General features: G+C 53.0%; 1 protein-coding gene across 1 annotated transcript in view; it reads left to right on the top strand.

The window, feature by feature from the left end:
* The first annotated feature begins 15,447 nt into the window (after positions 1 to 15,447).
* Positions 15,448 to 21,747, top strand: part of LAPTM5 (lysosomal protein transmembrane 5) — a 29,023-nt gene continuing 22,723 nt past the window's right edge. The window contains exon 1 of the mRNA XM_075538834.1: positions 15,448 to 15,562. Coding sequence (XP_075394949.1) covers positions 15,476 to 15,562 — 87 coding nt within the window. The 5' untranslated portion in view covers positions 15,448 to 15,475. The remainder of the gene's footprint in view (positions 15,563 to 21,747) is intronic.

The following is a 21,747-nucleotide window of genomic DNA, read 5'->3' as shown; positions in this document are numbered from 1 at the left end:
GTGCTCACCACGTCCACACTTGGTGCCACGTTTCCTGTCATCCAAATAACCACTCTTAGGTCGGAGCCATCTAAAGGGGACTTTCCCTGCCCCAGCAGGAACCCCCAGTGTCTCTATGCTTACCCCTGTTTTCTTAGCAGAGTGGAACCGTGCACTATTTGTCCTTACCTGCTTGACTTACTTCACTTAGCTTTATGCCCTCCAGGTCTACCCACCTAACCATACAGTTTGCAGACGCCTTGCTGTTCTTCACGGCTGTGTAGTGTTTCATTGTGCGCACACACCACAGTGTGCTTATTCATTTGTCCGTTGAGTGACATGTCTGGGGTCTTCATTTATTTGCCTTTGGGGGTAAAGTGGCCATAAAACTTTTATAAGTGAGGCTGGGCATCTTGCAGGCACCTTGTCTGGCCCATTGCTCCGTCCTCAGGCCCCAGGGAGTCCCTGGCACACTCGATACATGAATGATGTGGTTACCTGCCAGAGTGGGAGTTCTACACTGTCCTCCTGCAGGAGGACACTCGGGGAGAAGGGCTTAGAGATGTAGTGAGAGCAGGTGTGTGTGTGTGTGTGGTGTGTGTGTGTGTGTGTGTGTGTGTGTGTGAGAGAGAGAGAGAGAGAGAGAGAGAGAGAGAGGCATGTAGGGGGCTGAGGCTCAGTGGCTAACCTGGGTTGGGGGTCAGTGGTAACTGAGACACACACAGTAGGAAAAGAGGCCCCAGGGCAACATAAAAATGACTGCAGAGAACGGTGGAGGACAGCCCGGCCCCATCGTGGCCCAGCCTCCTGTGCTGCTCAGGGCCAGGCCCAGAGCTGGCCAGGGGAGGCCATGGTCACAATCAAGCTCTTCAGCCTGCAGCTGGCCAGGGACAGATCTTTTAGCGGCTGCTCAAGATTTATTGGTGACCCTGAAAGCCTGCAGTCAGGCCGCTAAGCTGACTGAATGGGATCTCCAGCTGTTTACCCAGCACTGGGTGGGGGGGGGGGGGGCTGAGGGCAGCAAGAGCCCGGCCAGCCCGAGGGGCCCCTCTGAAGGGATCTCCCTGGCCTCGGGGCCTGCCTGCCTGAGGGGGTGGACCTCAGAGAGCACTGACGAGGACCGCTCCGATGTGACAGGTAGGGGAGCAGAGGCTAGAGGGGCCGATGAGCATCCTGAAACCCCACAGCAAATCTGCGCTCCAGCTGATACCAGAGTCGAGCGAGGGCAGGCCGAAGAGCAGGGTGAATTCTCGCCGGCTAAAATCATCCCATTTCAATAATAAAAAAAAAGATGGAAGTTGTCAAGGATTTCATCTTACTTGGCTCCACAACCCATGTTCTTGGGAGCAGCAGTCAAGCGATGAAGAGATGAGTTTGCATTGGGCGAATCTGCTGCAGAGACCAGGGCAGACCGAGGACGAGCTGCTTCATTTGGATTGTGGTGCTGGAGAAGAATATTGGAAAGCGCCAAGGACTGCTGAAAGGCCAGACTAATCTGTCTTGGAAGAAGTAAGGCCAGAGTGCTCCTTAGAGGCCAGTCTGGCGAGACTTTGGCTTAAATACTCTGGACGTGTTGTCAGGACAGACCAGTCCCTGACAACGACATCACGCTTGGTGACGTAGAAGGGCAGCGAAAGAGAGGAAGGCCTTCCATGAGATGGGCACGGTCTGCGGCTGCAGCCACGGGCTCAGGCATAGGAGCTGCCGGGAGGAGGCCCAGGACCGGGCTCTGCTTTGTTCTGTGGCGCATGCACTCCCGACGGGTCAGAACCAATTAGATGGCACCTAACAACCTAACAACACGAGTTCCACTGCTTTCCATCTCCCAATCCGAATGCCTGTACCAGGAGAGCGGGGCTCTTATCTCCCTTGGTCACTGTTGGGCCCTAAAACAAGTCTTGTGCTGCGTGGACGAATTAAATCAAGAGACGTGGGCAGGGTTGCTGCTTCTCATAGTACAAGACGTCCAACAGAAGGGGGCCCGACGGCTGGTCCCGAAGCTCCACGAGGCCATGGGGGACCTGGCATCTCTGTTTCCCCTACATTTTCCTGAAGCTGGTGGGTTCATCCTCAGGCTCCCAGAATAACTGCTGTCCCCTAGGCTGTCACGTCTCATGTCCGGCCAGAAGAAAGGGATTAAGACAAAGGACAGAAAACACATGCCCCTTTTAAACCAGGACATGTGTGGCTTTCCCCAAAGCTCATTCAAAACATAGTGTATCGAACTTCGTTTTCCACCTTTTATTTGAACCTCTCCCAGGGTTCCGGCCTTGTACTGGGCTCGTGGCAGGCGCTATCATTTCCGTTGTTTGGTTGTTTGCGTCTTTGAGTTCCATGGGCTCAAAATCCCCTAGCTGCGGGAAATGCCCCAGTGAGGTCATCCTCACGGTGGCCTTCAGGGCAGGTGTGTGACTTCAGCCACCGGTGCCGAGGGGGCAGGGATTGAGGAAGGTCTTTCCCAGGGTGGGGTGCCTGGCAGGGGTGAGGAGGGGCAGTTGAGTTGGAGGCTTGGCAGAGATTGCCTTTGTGTCTCCATGGCTATTGTCACGCTGCAGCCTCAGAGTGGGCTGAGCAGGGGTGAAGGTTGAAGCTGGGTGTTCCAGGTCTGGGCCCGGCACTCAGCTCATCACAGGAGAGCACCTGGGCCCTGGGTCCCTTTCCATGGTCGGTCCCTCAGCCTGGAGCCTCCTGCAGAGCCTTCTGGGAACAGATACCAGCCAGCATCCACAGAGCAGTCTGCGGTAGGATTGTGCACCAGGTACCGAGGCCTCCTGCCATGGGCATCCCCCTTGAAGGCCTGGGCTGGAGTCAGCCTCAGTCAGGTCCCGTGGTCTGCTGACGGACTGCAGTGGCCATGGCCTAGCTTTGTCAGGCTGACCGTGTGAGGTTAAGGCCCATCTGCCTTTCACAGGCTGCAGCCTGTACCACTGTGCCAGGATGGGGCCCACCCATGGCTCCCAGAGAGCCAGGCCCTGTCTCTGCAGCTGTGGTGGCATTGGCAGCTTCCCACCTTGCCCACATATGTCCTGTGAGGCAGGTGGAAGTGCCATCTGCTTCCTCATTGTGGGGGCTGCTGGCCTTAGCCTTGCGGTCCCTGCTCCAGAGGCAGGAGTGAGGTGGTGAGAGGGGCCAGGAGGGAATTGTGGGCCAGTAGTCTGACAGGAAGTGGACTTTCAGCTGGGTGTGGGTGGGTCAGAAGTGGGCCAGAGAGGGCATCCAGGAGCCTTGGGGCTGGGAAAGAAAGCCCTGGAGTGACTGTCAGCTGCCAAGCAGCCCCAAAGCAGCCACGGTGGGGCAAGGACCTGTGTCTGGAGCTGCTGCTGGCCGGCTGTGTGATCTGTGGTGGGCTGCTGCCTTCTCTGGTCTGCTAGGCGCATGTCCACACCTCTCAGTTGCCTTCTTCTTGGGCTGGGGCTTGGGGGAGGCTCACCTGAAATACCAGCTGGGAAAGGGCCCAACGGCAGAAATAATAATAGCAGCACTCATGATTCAAAATAGTTCCCACCGTCGAGTTCTCACTAAGAGCCAGGCTCTCCTGAACCCGTTACCTGCGTTCATTGAAATGACACAATTCTGAAACTCCTGCTTTAAGTAAGAAACCCAGCAGAGTCATGGCTTTTATTTTTACCTCTAGGCATGTGGGCGAAGAGGGAACTTCCAAGTCTCAACAAAAGAAAGCCTCACAAGCCATTCTGCCTTTGAGGAACCAGAAATGACTGCTTAAATTTTAATACACCAGAGAGGACAATTATTAAGGAAGGCAACCAACCAGAATATAGTCGTTTTTCAAGATAAAAGATGTCTTTCCAAGGTGTAAGAGTCATTCCTGAAGTCAAGGAGTCTTCTAAGACTCCTTCATCAGAAGCACACCAGCCTGTCTGACCACAAGGTGCAGAAGGGACCAGTTATCAGACATCAAAGAACTAAAAATCATATCAGTGGGTGCCCACCTTCCTGATATGATCAATGAAGACAAACGTGTGCATAAACAAATGTGGTGAAGAAAGCTGATAGTGTTCGGCTATCAAAAGGTACAGCATTTGGGGTCTTAAAGGCTCAAAGATAGACAAATGGCCATCTAGTTCAGAAGCAACAAAGCCCACATGGAAGAAGCACACCAACCTGTATGACCACGAGCTGTCAAAGGGATCAGGTACCAGGCATCATCAGAACAAAAAATCATATCATTGTAAATGTGGGTGAGTGCAGAGTGGAGACTCAAGGCCCATTGGTAGCCAACCATACACCCCCCTTACTGAAGGGTTGTGGGGAGGAGATGAATCAGTCAGGGTGCAGGGTAGCAATGATGAAACATATAACGTTCCTCTAGTTATTAAATGCTTCCCTCCCACTATCATGATCTCAATTCTACCTTACAAATCTGGCTAGACCAGAGGCTGTACATTGGTACAGATAGCAACTGGAAACGCAGGGAATCCAGGACAGAAGACCCCTTCAGGACCAGTGGTGAGAGTGGTGATGTCTGGAGGGTGGAGGGAATGTGGGGTAGAAAGGGGGAACCAACTACAAGAATCTACGTATAGCCTCCTCCCTGGGGGATGGACAGCAGGGAAGGGGGCAGGGGGAGACATCAGACAGTGTAACATATGACAAAATAACAACTATTTATGAATTATGAAGGCTTTATGAGGTAGGGGGAGTGGGGATGGAAGGGGAAAATGAGCAGCTGATATTAAGGGCTCAAGGAGAAGGCAAATGTTTTGAGAATGATGATGGCAACAAATGTACATATGTTCTTGACACAATGGATGGATGTGTGGATTGTGATAAGAATTGTACAAGCCCCCCCAAAAATAATTTTAAAAAATAATTTTAAAAAGGCTCCTTCATCAGAAATAGCATCTACAAGCACAATTTTATTTATTTATTTAAATCACGTTATTGGGCGGGGGTGTACAGTGCTTTTCACAATCCATGCAAGCATCCATTGTGTCAAACCCATTTATACATTTGTTGCCATCATCATTCTCAAAAGCATTTTCTTTTATTTGAGCCCCTGGTATCAGTTACTCATTTTACCCACTCCTTCCTCACCCTCCCTCTTTCATGAACCTTTGATACTTTGTAAATTATTATTTTTTCACATCTTACACTGACCAATGTCTCCCTTCACCTACTTTTCTGTTGTCTGTCCCCTGGGAGGGGGTTCTATGTAGATCAATGTGATCGGTTCCCCTTTTTCTCCCCACCTTCCCCTTACCATCCTGGTATCGCTATTCTCATTATTGGTCCTGAGGGGTCTATCTGTCCTGGATTCCCTGTGTTTCCAGCTCTTATCTGTACCTGTGTACATACTCTGGTCTAGCTGGATTTGTAAAGTAGAATTGGGATCATGATGGGGGGTGGAGAGTATCAAAGAACTAGAGGAAAGTTGTGAGTTTCATCGGTGCTATACTGCACCCTGACTGGCTCGTCTCTTCCTTGTGTCCTTTCTGTGAGGGGATGTCTAATTGTTTACAGATGGACTTTGGGTCTCCACTCTGCACTACCCCTCAGTGTTAGTCTGAGTCCATTAGAGAAACAAATCCACAGACATGTATATGAGAGAGTTTTCTATGAAGGGTAAGTGCACATCAAGAAAACATCCCAACCCAGTGCTGCCCAAGCCCACAAGTCCAACATTAGCCCATATGTCCAACACCAATCCACAAAATCCTCCTCCATCTCACACAATACACACAATGATGCCGACTGCCGGAGGAAAGCCGAATCAGTGAATGTGTAAGCATCTCAGCGTTGGCAGGGGTCTCCACATGGCTGCTCCAGCACCTAGGGCTGCATCGGATAGGTCCATGTGGTTTCTCCTCAGGGATATCTTTCAGGAAGTGAGCCTTGCAAGCTGAAGCAAGGAACTGGCTAAGGCAGCTGCACCCTGGTCTGACCATCAGAAAGCAAGAGACTCAAGAACTAGAAAGGCCAGGCTCACCAAGCCATTTATCCCTCCACCCTTCAATTAACCCCACATGTGTTTATCAGTCAGGTTGGCACAATAAACTTTAACTATGTCACCCTCATTCACATTGACCTGCTGTTTTGTTCTGGGTCTTTGATTCCTGATACCTGATCCCATCGACACCTCATGATCACACAGGCTGAAGTGCTTCTTCCATGTGGTCTTTATTGCTTCTCAGCTAGATGGCTGCTTGTTTGTCTTCAGGCCTTTAAGACACTAGAGGCTATATATCTTTTGATAGCCGGACACCATCAGCTTTCTTCACCACATTTGCTTATGTACTCATTTTGTCTTCAGCGATTGTGTCTGGAAGGTGAGCATCACAGAACAAGCACACTTTTAGAAGCAGTTTTTTAGGGGTTCTGCTGAGGCGGTGAAGGGGGGGGGGAACTTCCTCTTCCTTTCCCTGAGGGGTTCAGAGGGCCTGACCTTCTCAAGGGTTTTGCCAGTTGACAAAAGAAGCAAATAAACAAACAAACCCAAACAAAACCCCAATATGTATAAAGGTTGTTTGACGAGGCTCCAATTTATCATATGCTTTGGGAAAGGGCACAGGCCTGGTGGTGGTTTGAGTGTGGCAGGGATATTGGAAGCTGTGTCACTGCTGTTTCACGTCCCAGCAGGGTCACTTGTGGTGGGAAACTTGCAATGGAGCTTCCAGAGAAAGACACACGGGGAAGAAGGAACAGGTGGACCACTTCTGAAAACATGAGCCGTGGAAGCGTAAAGGACAGTAGTAGAACGTTATCTGATTTGCCGCCAGGAGAAGAGCTCTCCAGGTTGGAGAGTGCCCCAGTGCATCTGGGGAGGAACGCCTTCTTCAGTGACATTAATGATGTGGAGGCAGCAAAGCTTTGGGGATCTTCATTTGCTGATGCGGTGTGACTCAAAATGAGTCAAAGGAGAAGAAACAGCTGCAACCGTCCACTCACAGTTGGGATGCGGCCTGGATCCAGTATGAATCTGGGAAAACAGGAAGTCACGAGAAAGGAGACGGAATGCACAAAGCTAGGTAGTCTCGGCACTAGTGAGCTGAGCCAGCCTGGGGTTGGCCATCCTGCACCCGACCATCTCTGATCCACGCTGACTGCAATGACAGATTGAAGAGGCGTGACATCGAAATAATCATCAAAAGCCCTTTCAGGATCTACTTGGAAGGAACATGCTATCGGTGATAGGGAAATAGCTATTCACCTACAAAGAAGGCTAGTCAACAGGGCTATTATTCAAATTACTCAAGCCAGCGATGAAGACATTACAGAAATCCATCAACTTCTTTAGTCTGAAATTGACTAACCAGGCAGCCAAGATTCCTTGAGAATCACTGGCGGTTAATTTAATGTGAAAGTTGGGATGAAAAAGGACCAGTGGTTGGAAAATATGGACTGAGTCATAAAACAATACTGGATATCACATGACAGAATTTTCATGACCGACGATGACTTCTTCATTGCAAATGCTTTTTTCCCAACAACAAAAATACTGTTGTCGCCGTTAAGTGCCTTCGAGTCAGTTCCAACCCAGAGCGACCCTACACCCAACAGAAGGCAACACTGCCTGGGCCTGCGCCCTACTTACCACTGTTCCCATGCCTACGCCCATCGAGGCACCACTGTGTCAATCCATTTGTCAACATACACGGTGAGTATCTGTGTAGAGCTCTCCAGATGGGGTACTCAGGAATCAGATTGGCTGCCTCTGTGGCACAGGGGGCTCCTAACTGTGAGGCCACAGTTTGAAACTGCCAGCCGCTTCAAAGGAGAAAGAAGAGGCTTTCTGTTTTCATAAAGAGATACAATTTCTGAAACCCACAGGGGATTGGACTCAATAGCAGGGAGTTTAGGATTTTGAGTTTGGTGGGAAGAGACAACGGAGAAGCTCAATATCATCAACCAAATTAAGTCCAGTGGCTGACTACAGAACAGACCATCAATTGTTCATGTATAAGGTTAGATTGATGCCGAATGAAGTAAACACAAGTCTATAAGAGCCAAAATCCAATCTCGAGAGTATCCCACCTGAACTTTGAGAACATCTTAAGAACAGGTTTGATGCATTGAACACTAATGACCTGCTGAGTTGTGGGATGACATCAAGAACACCAAACATGGAAAAAGAAAAGGTCATAAAAATGACAGGGGAGAAAGAGAAGACTACAGTGACGTCAGGAGATATTCTGACTCTCACTTTCAAGCAGAGCGTGGTGAGAGGGAATGGAGGCAGACACAGTAAGAGGGTGGAGCAGACAATTTCAAAGCACAGCACGAGAGACAAAGCGAAGGAGTCTAACAAAATGTACCAAGATCCGGAGTTAAAAAGCCAAAAACGAAGACCACCCTCAGCCTATATCCAGCTGAAAGAACTGAAGAAAAATTCAAGCCTCGAGTTGCAATATTGAAGGGGTTCATGGGCAAAATAGCGAACGATCCAGGAAGCATCAAAAGATGGAAGGAAGCCACAGATGCCCCATGCCCAAAAGAATCGGTCACCATTGACCGGTGATATTGAAGGACCATGTCCAAGTTGCACTGGAGGCATTTGTGAAAAATAAGGCTCTAGGACTTGATGGAAAATCAATTGAATTGTTTTGACAAGAAGACGAAGCCCTGGAAGAACTCACTCGTCTATGCCAAGACATTTGCAAAACAGTTATCTGGTCAACTGACTGGAAGAGATCGTATTTGTGCCCATTCCAAAGAAAGCCGACTCAGCAGGGACTCATGAGATTTATCCAACAGAACCATTAATATCACACGCAAGTAAAATTTTCTGAAGATAATTAAAAAACGGTCGCCGCAGTACATTAACAGGGAGCTACCAGAAATTCAAGCCAGATTCAGAAGAGGCTGTGGAATAAGGGATCTCGTTGCTGCCATGAGATGGTCTTGGCTGAAAGCAGAGAATACCGGAAAGATGTTTACTTGTGCTGTAGTGTCTCTGCACTGTAGTGCTGTAGTGTCTTGTGCTGTAGTGTCTCTGTACTGTAGTGCTGTAGTGTCTTGTGCTGTAGTGTCTCTGCACTGTAGTGCTGTAGTGTCTTGTGCTGTAGCGTCTCTGCACTGTAGTGCTGTAGTGTCTTGTGCTGTAGTGTCTCTGCACTGTAGTGCTGTAGTGTCTTGTGCTGTAGTGTCTCTGCACTGTAGTGCTGTAGTGTCTTGTGCTGTAGTGTCTCTGCACTGTAGTGCTGTAGTGTCTTGTGCTGTAGTGTCTCTGCACTATAGTGCTGTAGTGTCTTGTGCTATAGTGTCTCTGCACTGTAGTGCTGTAGTGTCTTGTGCTGTAGTGTCTCTGCACTGTAGTGCTGTAGTGTCTTGTGCTGTAGTGTCTCTGCACTGTAGTGCTGTAGTGTCTTGTGCTGTAGTGTCTCTGTACTGTAGTGCTGTAGTGTCTTGTGCTGTAGTGTCTCTGCACTGTAGTGCTGTAGTGTCTTGTGCTGTAGTGTCTCTGTACTGTAGTGCTGTAGTGTCTTGTGCTGTAGTGTCTCTGCACTGTAGTGCTGTAGTGTCTTGTGCTGTAGTGTCTCTGTACTGTAGTGCTGTAGTGTCTTGTGCTGTAGTGTCTCTGCACTGTAGTGCTGTAGTGTCTTGTGCTGTAGTGTCTCTGCACTGTAGTGCTGTAGTGTCTTGTGCTGTAGTGTCTCTGCACTGTAGTGCTGTAGTGTCTTGTGCTGTAGCGTCTCTGCAAAGGCATCCAGCTATGTGGATCTAGCAAACTATGGATAACCTAGAGAAGAATGAGGATTCCAGACACGTAATACGCTCACGCACAACCTGACCCTAGACTAACAGACAGTAGTGTGAGCAGAACAAGGGACCGCGGTGTGGGGCTTCAATGAGGAAAGGTGGGTGTCATGGTTGCGCCCTTTCATCTTTCTTATTCAGTCTGGATGCTGAGCAAATCTTCTGAGAAGCTGGCTCCTTGAAGACCCATGGCATCAGGACTGGAGGAAGACGCACTAGCAAGTTTTGATCTGCAGTCTTGGGTGTGAGTTACATCTTAATGTAATGTAAAGAAAAAAATTTTCTCAAAACTGTCCCAATAAACAACATCAAGGTAAATGAAGAAAAAAAATCAAAGTTGTCAAGGATTTCATTTGAGTTGGGTTCACAATCAGTGCCCGTGGAAGTGACAATGAAGCAGCCAAACAATGTATTGCTTTGGACAAACCTGTACATAACCTCCTTAAAGCGTTAAAAAACAACGATGTCATGAAGATTAACGTGCCCCTGACCCAAACCATGACGTTTTCAATCGTCTCATGAAACAGGGCCATGAAAGGGAGGCCAGAGCGTGATGGGGACCCAATGCCCATCTGTAAACAGCTGGACATCCCTTGCAGATGGGTAGTGGGGAGGAGATGAGTCACTCAGGGTTCAGTGTATCAACAATGAAACTCAAAACCTTCCTCTAGTTCTTGAACGCTTCCTCCCCACAATTATCATGATCCCAATTCTGCCTTGCGGACCTGGTTAGACCAGAGGACGTACAGCGGTGCAGTAGGGATCTGGAAACACAGGGAATCTAGGACGGATGAACCCCTCAGGACCAACAGTGAGAGTGGTGACACTGGGAGGGAAGGGGGTGTAGAAAGGGAGAACCGATCTCAGGGATCAACGTGTAACCTCCTCTCCGGGGGATGGGCAACGGGAAGGTGGGTGAGGGGAGATGCCGGGCAGTATAAGATAAGATAAAATAATAATTTACAAACGATTAAGGGTTCATGGGGAGGGAGGAGTGAGGAGGGGGGGAGGGGATAAAAGGAAAATGAGCTGATTCCAGGAACCCAAGTGGAAGGCGAAATTTGAGAATGACAAGGGCAATGAATGTATAAGGGTGCTTTACTCAATTGATGTATGTATGGATTGTGATAAGAGTTGTATGAGCCCCAATAAAATGATTTATTAAAAAAAAAGAGAGGCCAGAGAAGAATCAGTGGACTTCGGTTATGGCACTGGGGAAGAATGCACAATGTACCTCGGAGTGCTAGAAGAATCAGCACATCTGTGCTGGAAGAAATACAGCCCGGACGTCCCTTGGAAGTGCGGACGGCAGGGCTTCATGAGATCTGCTTTGGACATGGTGTCAGGATGGGTTCACTCCCGGGGCATGGCGTTATGCTTCGTCACCTGGAGGGTCAGGGGAATTGAGGAAGACTCTGAGAGAGATGGATTCGCCCAGTGGCTGCAATCGTGGGCTCCACCACAGCAAGGGCTGCGGGCCTGGTGCAGAACAGGGCAGGGCTGCCCTTCCTTCCGGGGTGCACAGTGTAGCTATGGCTTGGACCCAACCCCATAGCACCTACCAACCATCACAGCAAGAACAGGGACGGCAGGCTGGGAGTAGGGCGTGCGGTGTTGCCATGGGCTGGGTTTTCTGATTTCCTCCTCTCAGACAATGGGATGGGCGCTTCTCCTCGGGCTTCCTTGTTGTGGCGGGGTATAGAATCCGCTCCAACTCCTAATGACCCTAAAGGACAGCATCCTCCTGCCCAGTTCTTCCCCTTTCACCGTTTCCGGTGATTGCGTTGGGCCCACCCGGTAACAGGGACGCCAGGACCATCTCACCATCTCCACATTCTTGACTTCACCTTATCTGCGCAGTTAGCTTTCTGCCCGGCTCTGAGGCTACGTCTTATTCTGCCCAGCCTAGGGGGTCTCATTCAAGGGACCATTGGAGATAATATTCAGAGGCTTCTCAGGAGACTTGGTAGGGGGTGGTAATAAAGCTGATGGGGCTCCATCTCAACAGGACCTGAGGCCCACAGAGGAATGAGTGACTCCAGGGGAACCCTGGGTCCTGTTGGGAGGGAAATGGTGTCCTGGAGAGGTCACTTGGTCCCTGGTCTCTCTAGAGCATCAGGTTCTCACTCTGGGGGTTCTCACTCTATCCGTCTCCACTGGGGTCTGCCCACGTGCAGATACACCTGCACACGGGGTCAGCACAACATGTATGAAAGAGTCGCGGCATTAGGGAGGTTGCGAACCACTGCTCTAGAGATATAGGCCAGTCCTCAGCACCGGAGAGATCTGGGTTCACATGCCAGCTCTGGCCCTGCCTCTCCCCAGTAGTGTGAAGGCAGTCGAGGCAAGGGAGCTGCGGGTGGTGGTGGTGGTGCTAACCCTTATCCCGGTGGGTAAACCCCACTGGGGAATGGGGCTTCCTGTGCGATGTTAGCGAGGACATAAGGGGTTAGGCTCAGGCGTGAGGAAGTGCAGACAAGCACAGTGGGGACGGTAGATGCCAGGCCACGGGACGATGGCCAAGGAGCCAAGGGACAGGAGCTGGAATGAGACCAAGGCCTCCTCCAAGAAGTGAACGAGTGAAAGCCTTCTCTACAGCTGGTGCGCTGGATTAGGAAGTCGGGCCCGTGACACCCACCTGTGGGGCTTCTGCCGTGGCAGCATGAGATAACGCTGAGGAGGTGGGGGGAGGGGAGGAAGCTGACAGAGCGTCAGCCTCACCGCAGAACGACTGCTCTTCTGGGCCTGTGAACAACGGATCAGAGATCCCAAACCACTTGTCCAAGATCAATCACACAGCGGCAGCGGGCAGCTGCCGGCATGCAAGACCCACCCATTGGCACATTTACACACGTCCCCACGGCTGCCGCCTCAGCTTTCTGGATGGTTTCCTGCGCATCTCTTTACCGCCTTCTTATTTCAGTGCATCTGCTTTAGGAGGAGACTTTGTGTTGCTCCCATAAACGGGACAATCGCAGAATTTCTGGGCTCGCCATGTTTCGTTTTACAATGTGCATGGAAAGAAAATGGTTGCCTAAAATGGGAAACTCTCATCCACACAGAGCATCCAAAAACGAGCTCACGCACACATCAGTGGGGCGTGTCCCTCTCTTTGGGAGGTGGCTTCACAGGCAGCTTTGCTTTTGCCCAATCATCGCATCACTTATTGGCATTTCTAGATCTCTTCCCACTGACCCCTGCTTGGCTCATGTCCCACAGATCTGGCCCTGCTGTCCCGGGACGGTGCCAAGCACACTCCCTCCTCAGAGCCTCTGTGCTTTCTGGTCCACCTGCCTGCCAGGTAGTCCTGCTTCTGGGCTGGTGCACTGAGGTCCCTGCATGCATGTCCCCTCTTCTGCGTGGTCTCTCTGGAGCACCACATGCCTGCCTCATGCTCAGGCCTCGCTGCTCTCTCTCGGTCGGCCTTGCTGCCACCTGCTGTCCTAGGATGAGGGTGTGATGCAGAAGTTCGAGTGTGATGCCCACAGCCACCTGGCCTGAACCCAATCCTGGCATCTTCCAGCTGCTAGCCCAAGGGCCAGGTGGACAGGGCGCCCTTCGTCTCAGTGGTGAGTGAAAAGAGGGTTTAACTATGCATACCAGCCAAGCTTTGGGGGCCCCACAGAATAATTCCTACCAAGGAGGAGGAGCTTGAAGGTCTTTTCAAACCCCTCCTGGGCAGCCATGATTGCTTGGGGCAGGGTGCAATGTTAATGCCAGCATCTCTTGATGGGGCGGGCCTTTGGGGCAGGCCCTCCTCTGTTCTCACCAGAAGTCACAGTGAGCTCAGTTTGTGGGCACGCAATGCTTCTTACAGGAATCTCGTAGTTGCTTCATGCTCTCTTCCTTTATTACAACACGGCTAATCTATCATCTAAGAAAAGACCAGAAAGCCCCGTGGAGCTTGCTTCATGTGAAACAAGCAGTACCGTGGGAAGTAGAGGGCCCAGCCTTTCTTCAAAGGCCCCTCGGGTGGGCTTGAGCCTCTAGCCTGCTTGTCTGCAGCTGAGAGCATTAATACAGGGAGGCCTAGCTCCATTCATGGCCGACTAATGCCAACTTCCCCGGTGGCAGGGTAGCACTTTTGATGGCATGTGAGTGTCAGGGGGTCTTGAGGCTCACATGGGGGTGTGTTAGACCGGGTTGTCTAGAGATACAAATCCAGAGACACTCATGCATGTGTAAGAGGGAACTTGATATCAAAGAGTAATTTTATATTGAGAAAACATCCCAGCCCAGTCCAGATCAAGTCCACAAGTTTGATATTAGCCCCTATGTCCAAGACTAATCCATAAATTCAGACTCACACCGCACATGCAGTGATGCTGAATGCAGAAAGACCACAGGCCGGTGGGTGGAAACTCTTGTGGATCCAGTGGTGGTGGGAGCATCTCAGTGCTGGCATGGGTCTCCACGTGGCTCCTCCAGCTCTCTGAGGGTGGCTGCTCAACGGGAAGGTGAGCAGAGAGAGAGACTCCTCACTGGGCTCAGCAAGCCTCCACGTGGCTTGTCAACAGGAAGACCAAGGCAGAGCAGAGAGGTTTCCAGAATCCTCATGAGAAGGCCATGCCCACAACGAGGGATTAACAGGGTGACCTGATTGACTAGACTCCACCCCTTCACTCTTAATATCCGCAAGTTGACAGGAGATTGTGTAACTCCCACAGGGGGGTTGATGCTTGTTGTGAGGATTTATTCCTCAGGCAGGGCAAGGGCTGGCACACCATCCAGGGGTTGGGCAGTGATGGGAGGGGAGCCCTGTGCCCCTCTTCCAAGCTCAGGGAGTCTGTGCTTTTCCCTGAGGGTGGGGGTCGAGTGGGAAGACCAGTGCTCCACGAGGTGGGTTCTGGAGCCCCCCAGCCTGGATTCAAGTGCACGTTCCTCCACAGGCAGCTACAGGCCCCGGGGCAAGCCGTCGCCTCCTGTGCAGCAGCGTCTTCATCTATAAAATGGGGTCCACTAAAAAGTGTGGCCAGCTCTTGTGAGGATGGTGCCCCAGCAGACAGTCCTTCCTTCTGCTGTCCCCAGAGTCGCTATGGGCCGGTCCCTGACCACCACAGCCGCATGTGCATTCATGAAGCTTCCTCACCCTCGCCCCATCCATTCCCACCTGAACTTGTTTGTAATCAGTGCCCAGCAGACTCTACAAATGCCCGTCCAATGACGACTCCCTGCCCCTTCCCTCACACCCAGGGGAAACTTCCATCGTACCCCGTTATGTCTGTGGCACTGTCTGCTCTGCGGAGGTGCGGGAAGAAATCAGGAAAGTAGCTGTTACACACACACACACACACACACACACACACGCACGCACGCCAGGACCCAAGGAGTGAATCCAGGAGTGTGCTATGCATGAGCCTTGACATGTGGGAAACACTAGCCGGCTGGACCTGGGTTTGAATCCCGCCACCACAGAGCGGCTGACTGGTTCTGGGGAAGGGCCTTGCTTCTGTTTCTTCACCTGGAAGTGGGTTTGGTCACAGCCCTGTCCCCAAGGTTGGTGGTGTGTGCTGGGTGAGCAGGATATGTGGGCCCGGCCTGGTGGTGGGAGGGTCTGCCCTCTGGGGGTGGGGTGGGGGTCCTGGAGGCCCGGGGCTCTTCTTGGTGCCAGGCTGTGGCCCCTCCTCCACTGCGGTCCCGCCCCATGGTGACGGTGACGACCTTGCCCCTGCCTATCTAAGGGACAGTGAGAGGGCAGCAGCTCGCAGCTTCCCCTTTCTGTCCTGCTCCAGGCGCCCGGCTCTTTCCCCCACAGAGCCTCTGAGCAGGCGACAGAGCAGCCATGGCCCTCCGCACAGCCACCACCCGCCAGACCTGCTGCTGCTTCAATGTCCGCGTGGCCACCACCGCCTTGGCCATCTACCACGTGGTGAGTGTCCGGCGGGCTCAGGGAGAAGTGTGTGTGTGTGTGACTGAGCATGTACAGTATGTGTGAGTGTATGTAAGGAACTGTAAGTGTCCTGATTGTGTGTGACACTACGTCTGTGTGTGACTGTGTGCCAGTGTTTGAGTGCGGGTGTCTCCGCCTCTGTGAGTGTGTGAGGGTGGGTATCGCATGATATGACTTACTGGGCCCCCTCAAATGTGAGGGCCACCATTCCCGGCTTCATGGTGGGATCCTGGGCCCACCCCTCCCTGCTCTGGGCTTTTGTTGCCCCTCTGTGGACTGGGGGAGGGTCTCTGCAGGGCCCTCCGCTCACCATCCAGGCTGGAGCGCAGTCTCTGCGTCTGTAAAACGGGGCAGGGGTGCAGCCCCCAGGTAATCTGGGAATAGGTGTGACAGCACTTTGGGCAGCCAGGAGTCTGGGGGAAAGGTAGGCCTGGGCTTGTGACAGGTTGTGGGTCAGTTCACTGGCACAGGGCGTCCCTCTCATGTCACAAGCATTTCTAACACAGGGGACTCTTGAGGGGCTGTGACTACTGGCATCACATGCACGCACACGTACAGTGCTGGGGAGAAGGGTGTGTGTGTGTGTGTGTGTGTGTGTGTGTGTGTGTGTCTACGCGTATCCTGTGTATGGAAGGGACAGCACCAAACAAGCGTTCGGCACAAGTGGCTTTGAGCTTCCATCTGGGAGACGCAGGCCGAGCCCTCTCAGTTTACAGCTGAGTCCAGCCTCGACCTTGTCCCTGCTGAGAAAAACCGAGGCCTTGTGGTCATTACATGTCTGTCTCCAGCTCGCGGAGTGACACAAAGGACATACCCCCATCCCCTCCCCAGCAGTTCCTCTTCTGAGGCTGGTGGCGTGAAGGTGTTGTTTCCTGCGAACCCTCCTTGTTCTGTGTCAGTCTGGCCTGCAGGCTCCCCTCTTTTGGGGTGGCTGATGGTTAGAGTCTCAGTTCTGTCTCATCCAGAGCGCCTCCCACCCACCACCTACCACCCACCCCACCCGCTAACTCCCAGCTCCCCCAGACCCTGACACCTCCCTCCTAGGGTGACTCAAGGCCTGTGGTTAGAGTTCTCCCACTAGCCTGGGAGTACTTCCTCAAAACCAGCCCAACCCGGCATGCCATTATCAGCTGCTGCCAACTGCGGCGCTCTGCCCGCATCTGCTTCCTGTCGCAGGCTGGGCGAGCACCCTGCCTCCCGAGGGCCAACACCACTCAGCGGTTCAGTGCACAGCCGCAGCACCCAGACTCCTGCATGCAAATGTGCCTCCCCACTTCCTAGCTGTGCAGCCTTGGGCAACTTGCTTAACCGCTCTGAGCACCAGCTTCTGCCTTTAAAAAGCAGGCCCGAGAACAAGCACAATTCCAACGCCGTCAGGTTGCCGCGAGGACCCCGGGGCAGTGTCTGACAAGACCGAGTGTCTGCCTGGCAGTTGCGGCTCTCAGGCCCCGGCCTGCCTCTGGGCTCTGCTCAATTCAATCTCCTGTGGCCTAGGGACAGCGGTCACTACCTCGGAGCATTGAAGAAGTTAAGCGTGCAGTTCTTGGTACAGAGTCCTCAGTCTGGGCTATAAAGCTCCCATTCCTGCCAGGAGCCCCCAGGGCAGGGGCACAATCTCTCATTCACTCAGAGCCATGGTGGTCATTGTGACTCAGAGTGACCCTGTGGACAGGGTAGAGCTGCCCCCTGTGGTTTCTGAGACTCGCTCTTTATGGGGGTAGAGAGCCTCATCTTGTTCCAGCAGAGCAGCAAGTGGTTTGGAACTGCTGACCTCGCAGTCAGTAGCCCAACGTGCAACCCTTGTGCTGCCAGGGCTCCGTCAGCACGTGGTCGGGCTCTGTATTTGTTGCCTGAGGACGGAATAACTCAGGAGCTTTGGGACTCCGGGTCCCTGAGGGACATTAGAATTGTGGTGCACAGGGAGTCCAGGGACCAATGGCAGCCCTAACTCCAAGGGCCCCCCACCCAGTGGGCCTGTCCTCACCCTGGCTGGGTTGGCAGGTAGCCTCCCCTCTGCGGACCTGGAAACAGGAGCGAGGGTGAGGCAGCCCAGCTCCTGGTGGTGGCAGAGTCTCTGCCACCTCTGATACCGGTGGCCCTGGCCCTGCTGGCGGACACTCAGCCCGGACGCCCCGGGGTAGGAGGAGCCGGGAGAGAGAAGAGCCAGCGTGGGCCCTGCCTGCCAGGTCCTTCACAGGGTGTGTGAGTGTGCATACACATGGGCGTGTGCATGACATACGTGTGTGGTGTGTGTGAATGTGGGCAGTACATGTCACGCGATGTATACTTGTTGGGTGTGTGCCAGGTATGTTGGATGTGTGTGTGCTGTCTGTCTGTGGGGCTTGTGTGATATGTTAACTGGTGAGATACTGTGTCTATGGTGTGTGTGGTATTGTGTTTCGTGTGCTTTTGCTGTTCATGCCTGCGTGCTGTGTGTGTTTCTGCCGTGCGGTGTGTGTCACGCGTGTTTGTGCCGTGTGTGTAGCATTTGATAAAGGGAGCGGGGCCCGAGACTCCGGTTGGTGCTATGCTTTCCATTAGACATGCTGTGACATGAGAGGGACACGAGTAGTCACAGCCCATCAGAGTCCCTGGGGTGTCTTCCCCGGGGCACACGAGGACCCCACACTGTCCCTCTGCACAGCTGAGTCAGGCTGGTGGCGTGGGAGGGTCTGTCCTGGCTTTAGGAGGGGCTACAAGACCCTCACCATCGCTGCAGGCCTTCCACTCAGACAACGTCCTTACCACTCCCAAGGCCAGACTGGCCCTGAGGGACTGACGGACATGGAGCCATCCCGAACCACGGCTTTGGAGTCTCTCCATGCTCGGAGATGGTGCAATGTTCCCTGTGGACGGCACGGGGAGGGAGGCTCCTAAGGGACAGGGCAGGGCCCTGAAGGACAGTGTGGGGTGGGAGTCGTCCTGTGGGAAGTTATACACTGAAGGCCTCCAGGCCCAGTCTCTTTCTGAGCTTCAATTTCCCCAGTTAGAAAATGGGTGTGTGTGGGGTGGGGTGGGGTGGGGTATGGACTGTCAAAGAGGTCTCCACCCCCTGTGCCTCCAACACCGCGTAGGTCATGGACCCGAGCACAGTGTTCAGACGTGTACCCAGTTGGCCCTCTGTGCCCACGAAGGACTGTGGGCCTGGGTGGTGGCTCTTCTTCTGGTGTGTCTATGCTGGCGACAGAGTCAGATGAGGAAAAAGCCCATTGTGCGCAGGCCAAGCTGACTCCGCGCAGGCTGCCCCACCGACCTGCCCCGTGCCACATCAGGGTAGGCTTCCTGGAGGTGGTGCCAGTGGCAAGGGGAGCTAGACTGTGGGGTGCACGGGTGGGGCAGGACACAGGGGAAGGAGTGGTGTGCACAAAGGGGCGGGGCTGTTGCCAGGGCGTGGCAGAGGACCACCTGGCAGACAGAGGAGGACTCCGAGGGCCCTGACCTGGGTGACTGGTGCATTTGGGCTCCAGGCTGCCTTCTGAACGCTCTGTAGTTCAAACTGCAGAGGAAAGGCTGGCCGGGTGACTTACTTTGGTAAGGATAGCAGCCTAGAAAACCCGTTCTGTGCTGTCCCACGAGACTGGATGTATGGCACCTGACAGCAGTCACCACCACACGGCTTGTCCTGTGCCTTGTCGGGGGGTTAGCAGCATCCACTGGAGGACAGTCATGCCCTCCAATCTTGAGTTGTGACAACTCGCAGTGTTCCCAGGAGTCCCTGGGTGACAGGAGCTGTGCCTGTGTTCAGCTGCTAACAGAAGGTTTCAAGTTCAAGTCTGTTCAGCTGTTGCTGTGTGCTTAGGTGTCCTTGAGGCGGTTCTCACCCAGAGTGACCCCATGCACAGCAGAAGGAACCCAGCCCTGACCCCCGCTATCCTGACCATGGTTCCTGTGCCAGAGGCTACTGTGGCAGCCCGGTGTCCGTCCATCTCCTAAAGGGTCTTCTTCTTTCTAGCCTCCTCTGCTTTTCCAAGCAGGATGTCTTTCTCCAGGTACTGGCCCCTCCTGACAACACATCCAAAGTGTGTCAGACAAAGCCTGGCCGTCCTTGCCTCTAAGGAGCACTCTGGCTGTACTTCTTCCAAGACAGATCAGTTTGTCCTTTTAGCAGTCCACGGCACTTTCAATACTCTTCTCCAGCACCGCAATTCAAACACATCGGTTCTCTTTTGGCCTTCCTTACTCAGTGTCCAATGTTCACTTGCATAGGAGGTGATTGAAAGTACTAGGGGTTGGGTCGGGAGCATCTTAGTGTTCAAAGGAACATCCTTTGCTTTTTAATCTTGTGCAGCAGATTTACCCAAGCCCCCGAGGTCCCTCCAGAGAAAGGCCGGACAATCTTCTTCCAAACAACGAGTCTGCGGGCAGCCTGCAGGGCGAGGCAGCATCTGGTGCTGGTTATTCTGCAGTCACAAGGCCGAGTGTCCCTGAGGGGGGCAGAGCAAATCGTTTCAACTGATGGGCTAGGCTGGACCTGCAATTGGTGCTATAATAATATATAATGCAACCGATGCCCCCACAGCAAGGCAAACACAACCTTACTACTCTGCAGTCACCAATTGCATGTTTTTTTCACTACACCTGACCTTTCGCGTCAAGGTCTGATTGGTACCTGCCTCTGTCCCCCCCCCCCCCCCAGCCTTCCCACAGAATCAAAGGCTCTTTGCCAATGTCAAGTTCCCTGATGGGGACTGGCCCCCAGTAAGTAAGGTAAGCACGGGCTTACTTGTGCTTCCTTACTAACGTGTATGAATAAGCGCACATTTTCCATCACATCCCATGTGAAATTCTGCACTACGCGTTCGGGAGGAAGCACAAAGAAGAGCGTGTTTGTCTTGCTTATTGGCAATCTGCCCTGTCCGTATCTCATTGCCATCGAGTTGATTCTGACTCATAGAGATCCTACCGGACGGAGCATAACTGCCCTTTTGGGTTTCCAAGACCGTAGTAACTCTTTACCGGAATAGAAAGCCTCACCTCTCTCTCACGGAGCGACTGGTGGCTTTGAACTGACCTTGTGGTTAGCAGCCTCACACTTCACCCACTATGTCAACCAGGCTCCTCCTCTGCCTATAATGTACCTACAATACGAACCATGGGAAGCCATGGGATGTGCTGGAGCAGAAGGCTTGAGCACAGAGGAGAAGCCTGGAAGCTGTGCCACTGGCCCAGGCAGGCCTCTCTGGGCTGCCACTGAGCCCAGCAGGGGATCCTCATCCTGCCCCCTTGCTGAAAGGCTTCTGCTCCTTCCCGGAAGGGCTAGGGCTTTTCTGGGGCGCAGGCATCGGGTGGCAGGTGTGCTGACAGGACCCTGAACATCTGGGTGGAAAAAGAAGCTGTGCCCAGATGTACCGATCACCCAGAGTGGTGTGTCATCTGGAGCCAGCCATGGGCGGCCACCCTGCACACTCTGAGCTATTCGTGGACCTGGCCCCCCTGGGGAGGACCAAGTCGGTGCCTGGGTGGCCTGAGAGAATGCCACGCTTCATGAGTCTGGAAGGACTCTTACGTGCCCAGGGGCCCGCTGGGGCCTCGAGCCTGGCTGAGGGCCTTCCTCAGCAGCCTTCTGCGGCTGTGCGTAGGGTTCTCTGGGGCATGCTGGGAAGCCAGAAGACTGTCTTAAATGAACTTTTCTGGCCCTGGCTTGCCTGTCAACCCCAAACAAGGCCGCTAGGTCAGTGGTAGGTGGTGGGGACCGCCAGGAGACCTTTAGGTCTCCATATAGCTCTGAGGTACTTGGAATCCCATCCTCAGAAATTCACCTTGGGATCAAAACCCCATCCCTGCTACAAGTTCGGCCCCTTCTGGAGAGGGCACAAGTCCACATAGGATGGGAGGAAAGGGGGCCGAGACCACGGTGGCCGGCTGTGCGTTCCAGCACCGGGACAGCTCACCTCCTGTCTTCTACTTTCCATTTACTTGGCACAATGAACGTGCGCTTCTTGTTTTAAATGAACCTTTACTTCTAGAACAGCTAGATCTACTGAAATGTTCCTTGTCTCTTCTGGCTTGGGCTAGTCCTGAGGAGCTCTGGTGGCATAGTGGTTATACCTTGGGCTGTTAACTAAAAGTCAGTAGTTCGAAACCACCAGTCACTTGGTGGGAGAAAGTTGGGCTTTCTACTCCCGTAAATAGTTACCGTCTCTGAATCGCACAGGAGCAGTTCG

This window comes from Tenrec ecaudatus, chromosome 1 (genome assembly GCF_050624435.1).
Source record: "Tenrec ecaudatus isolate mTenEca1 chromosome 1, mTenEca1.hap1, whole genome shotgun sequence".
NCBI classification, from domain to species: Eukaryota; Metazoa; Chordata; class Mammalia; order Afrosoricida; family Tenrecidae; genus Tenrec; species Tenrec ecaudatus.
Note: the sequence above shows the minus strand (reverse complement) of the source record. Positions and strands in the feature narration are given on the sequence as shown.